The following is a 4,284-nucleotide window of genomic DNA, read 5'->3' as shown; positions in this document are numbered from 1 at the left end:
ATTCCATTATGTGTGTGTATATGTATATGTGTGCATGTGTGTGTATGTTTATACCACACCTTCTTTATCCATTCATCCATCAGTGACACTTAGGTTGTTTCCAAATCTTAGCTATTATAAATAATGCTGTTATGAACATGGAGGTGCAGATATCTTTTCGAGTTAGTGTTTTTGTTTTCTTTGGGTATATTTACAGAAGTGGAATTGTTGGGTCATATTTTAGTTCTCCTTTTATTTTTTTGAGGATCCTTCATCCTGTTTTCTTTTTTTTTTTTTTTAAAGATTTTATTTATTTATTTGAGAGAGAGAATGAGAGAGAGAGAGCACATGAGGGGAGGAGGGTCAGAGGCAGAAGCAGACTCCCTGCTGAGCAGGGAGCCTGATGCGGGACTTGATCCTGGGACTCCAGGATCATGATCTGAGCCAAAGGCAGTCACTTAACCAACTGAGCCACCCAGGCGCCCTTCATCCTGTTTTCTATAGTGGCTATACCAATTTACAATTCTGCCAACAGTGCACAAAAGGGCTCCCATATCCATGCTAACATTTGTTATCTCTCATCTTTTTAGTGATGGCTATTCCAACAGGCATGAGGTGATATCCTAATGTGGTTTTAATCTACATTTTTCTAATGACAAGTGATGTTGAACATTTTTTCTTATGTACTTGTTGGCTTTTTGTATTTTTTTTTTTAGAAAAAGGTCAATTCAGGTCTTTTGCCCCCCTTTTAATTGGTGTGTGTGTGTGTGTGTGTGTGTGTGTGTGTTTGCTATTGAGTTGTATAAGTTCTTTATATATTTCACATATTAACCCCTTACCAGATATGTAGTTTGCAAATATTTTTTCATTCTGTAGGTTGTCTTTGTACTTTATTGATGGTGTCTTTTGCTGTACAAGAGCTTTTTAGTTTGATGTTGTCCCACTTGTTTGTTTTTTATTTTGTTGCTTGTACTTCAGGTGTCATATTAACAAAAATAATTTCCAAGACCCATGTCAAGGAGCTTTATTCCTATGTTTTCTAGGAGTTTCATAGTTTCAGACTTACAGTTAAATCTTTAATCCATTTTGAGTTAATTTTTGTGAGTGGTGTTAGATAGGGGTCCAGTTTCATTCTTTTACATGTGAATATCCGGTTATCCCAGCACCATTTATTGAAGAGACTGTCTTTTCTCCATTGAGTATTCTTGGCTCCCTTGTCAAATATCAGTTGGCCATATATGCTTGGGTTTATTTTGGGCTTCTCAATCCTGTTTGCTTGGTCTGTGTGTCTGTTTTAATGCCAGTGCCATCTGTTTTGAATACTATAGCTTTATAGTATAGCTTGAGATAAAGGAGTATGATGTCTTTTGCTTTGTTCTTCTTAGAATTTCTTTGGCTATTCAGGGTCTTTCATGGTTCATATAAATTTTAGGAGTGGTTTTTCTACTTCTGTAAAAAATGCCATTAGAATCTTGATAGGAATTGCATTGAATCAGTAGATAGCTTTTGGTAATATTGGCATTTTAACAACATTAGTTCTTCCAATCCATGAACACAGGCTATCTTTCCATTTATTTATGTTTTCTTTGATTTCTTTTTATCAAAGTCTTATAGTTTTCAGACTAGAGATCTTTCACTTCCTCAGTTAAATTTATTCCTAAGTATTTTATTGTTTTTGATGCTATTGTGAATGAAATTTATTTATTTATTTATTTTTCAGAAAATTCATTGTTGGTGTACTGATTTTTGTATGTTAATTTTGTATCCTGCAACTTTACTGAATTTATTGATTAGATCTAATAATTTTTTGGTTGACGTTTTAGGATTTTCTTTGAATAAAATCATGTCATCTGCAAATAGAGACAATTTTACTTTTTCCTTTGCAAATCTGATACATTTTTTTTTTTGTCTGATTGCTCTAGCTAAGACTTTCAGTACTATGTTGAATAGGGAGTGGTGAGAGTGGGCACCTTTGTCTTGTTCCTGATCTTAGAGAAAAAACTTGATTCTTTACCATTTAGTATAATATTAGCTATGGGCTTGTCATATCTGATCTTTATTATGTTGACAGATGTTTTTCCTATTCCTAATTTGTTAAGAGTTTTTATCATGAGTGGATGTTGAATTTTGTCAGATAATCGTATGATTATCTTTCATTCTATTAATGGGATGTATCCCATTGATTGATCTGTGTATGTTGAGCCATTATTGCATCCCAGGAATAAATCCCACTTGATCATAGTGAATGGTTCTTTTAATGTGCTGCTGAATTTGATTTGCTAGTATTTTATTGAAAATTTTGCATCTATTTTTATCAGGGATATTGGCCTGTGGTTTTCTTTTCTAGTAGTGTCCTTTTCTAGTTTTGGTGCAAGGGTAATGCTGCCTCATAAAATGAATTTTGGAGTGTTTGTTCCTCTTTGATTTTTTAGGGAGATTATCAGGATTAGTGTTAATTCTTCTTTAAATGTTTGGTAAAATTTACCAGCGAAGACATCTAGTCCTGGGCTTTTCTTCATTGAGAGATTTTTGGTTACTGATTTAACCTTTTTTCTAGTAATTGATCTACTCATATATTCTCCCTCTTCCTGATTTCATCTAGGTAAGTTGTATGTTTTAAATAATTTTTCTATTTCTTGTAGATTGTCCAGTTTGTTGGCATATAGTTGTTCATAGACGTCTCCTATGATCCTTTGTTCTTCTGTGGTATCAGTTTTAATGTCTCTTTTTTCATTTATAATTTTGTTGACTTGGGTCTTCTCTCTTTTTTCCTTGGTTAGTCTAGCTAAAGATTTGTCAATTTTATCTTTTCAAAGAACCAACTTTTAGTTTGGTTAATCTTTTCTATTGTTTTTCAGTTCTTTATTTCATTTATTTTTGCTCTAATCTGTATTATTTCCTGTCTTCTGCCAACTTTGGGCTTGGCTTGTTCTTGTTTTGGTTCCTTAATGCATAGAGTTAGATTGCTGTCTATTTGGAATCTTTCATGTTTCCTTTTTTTAAAAATTTTTTTAATTAACATATAATGTATTATTTGTTTCAGGGGTACAGGTCTATGATTCATCAGTCTTACACAATTCACAGCACTCACCATAGTATATACCCTCCCCAGTGTCCATCACCCAGCCACCCCACCCTTCCCACCCCCCTCCGCTCCAGCAACCCTCAGTTTCCTTTTTTGAAAAGAAAATATGTTCCATATGTGTAGCTTTATAATTCAACATCTGTATACATACATTACAAAGTGATTACCACCACAAGTCTAGTTACTATCCATCACCATTCAGTTGATCCTCTTCACCAATTTTTCCCAATCCCCAAACCCCTTCCCTCTGGTAGCCACCAGTCTGTAACTATGACTTTTTTAGTTTTCATTTTTGTTCATTTGTTCTGTTTTTTTTTTCTCATATGTCAGTACTTTTAATGTTGTGTACATCAAATTATAGTAAAAAGATGACTATAAACAACGTGCAGCCCTCTATTTTCATGAACAGCACAAGAGATTACAGTAAACCGAGTTTATATTCCACCATCAAGTGTGGTTCTCCCATTAGTTCACTTTGGGATGGGTCATTAAGAATATCTTCAAATCCAATAGTCTCATCATTACCCCTCAAAATATTCAGTGAAAGGTTTGAGCTTGGAAGAAATGGAAGACGCTGCACCTGCTGCTCTGCCTTAAACTCCATTTGTAATTTTAGTGGAGCAAACAGACCCTGGATATTTCTTAGTGTGGAAAAATTCATTTTATCTTGGTTGAGCTGGAAATTTTTTTCTGATAATTCAAGAGGATGACTGGGCAAAAGTTCATTTTTCACACAAGGAAGGCCTTTTCGAAGAAGATCATGACTTTCAAAAGGTCCACTTGCTGAAAGTTCAGTAACTGGAATACTGTCCTTTAACTGAGATCCAAGTCCTCTGGCATTCATCTTCACTTGCTCTGTGAACAACCTCTCAGCCCCGTTACTGTCAGCCGGCCCATTTGTTCTGTTTTTTAAATACCACATATGAGTAAAATCCTGTGGTATTTGTCTATCTCTCTTTCTGACATACTTTGCTTAGCATAGTACCCTCAAGGCCCAACCATAATGTTGCAAATGAAAAATTTCCTATTTTTTACGACCAACTACTATTCCATTGTATAAACATACCACATCTTCTTTATCCATTCATATCAGAGGACACTTAGGTTGTTTCCATAGCTTGGTCATTGTAAATAATTCTGCAATGAACATGGGGGTGTATATATCTTTTCAAATTAGTGTTTTCATATTCTTTGGATAAACACCCAGAAGTGGAATAGCT

General features: G+C 34.4%; 1 protein-coding gene across 1 annotated transcript; it reads right to left on the bottom strand.

The window, feature by feature from the left end:
• Positions 1-3,482: 3,482 nt before the first annotated feature.
• On the bottom strand, positions 3,483-3,921 carry LOC116632609 (proteasome maturation protein-like). The gene has a single exon (XM_032404558.1). The coding sequence runs from the start codon at positions 3,906-3,908 to the stop codon at positions 3,483-3,485; it is 426 nt and encodes a 141-aa protein (XP_032260449.1). The 5' UTR covers positions 3,909-3,921.
• Between the last annotated feature and the right edge of the window lie 363 nt (positions 3,922-4,284).

This window comes from Phoca vitulina, unplaced genomic scaffold, assembly GCF_004348235.1.
Source record: "Phoca vitulina isolate PV1807 unplaced genomic scaffold, GSC_HSeal_1.0 scaffold7, whole genome shotgun sequence".
Taxonomy (NCBI): domain Eukaryota; kingdom Metazoa; phylum Chordata; class Mammalia; order Carnivora; family Phocidae; genus Phoca; species Phoca vitulina.
Note: the sequence above shows the minus strand (reverse complement) of the source record. Positions and strands in the feature narration are given on the sequence as shown.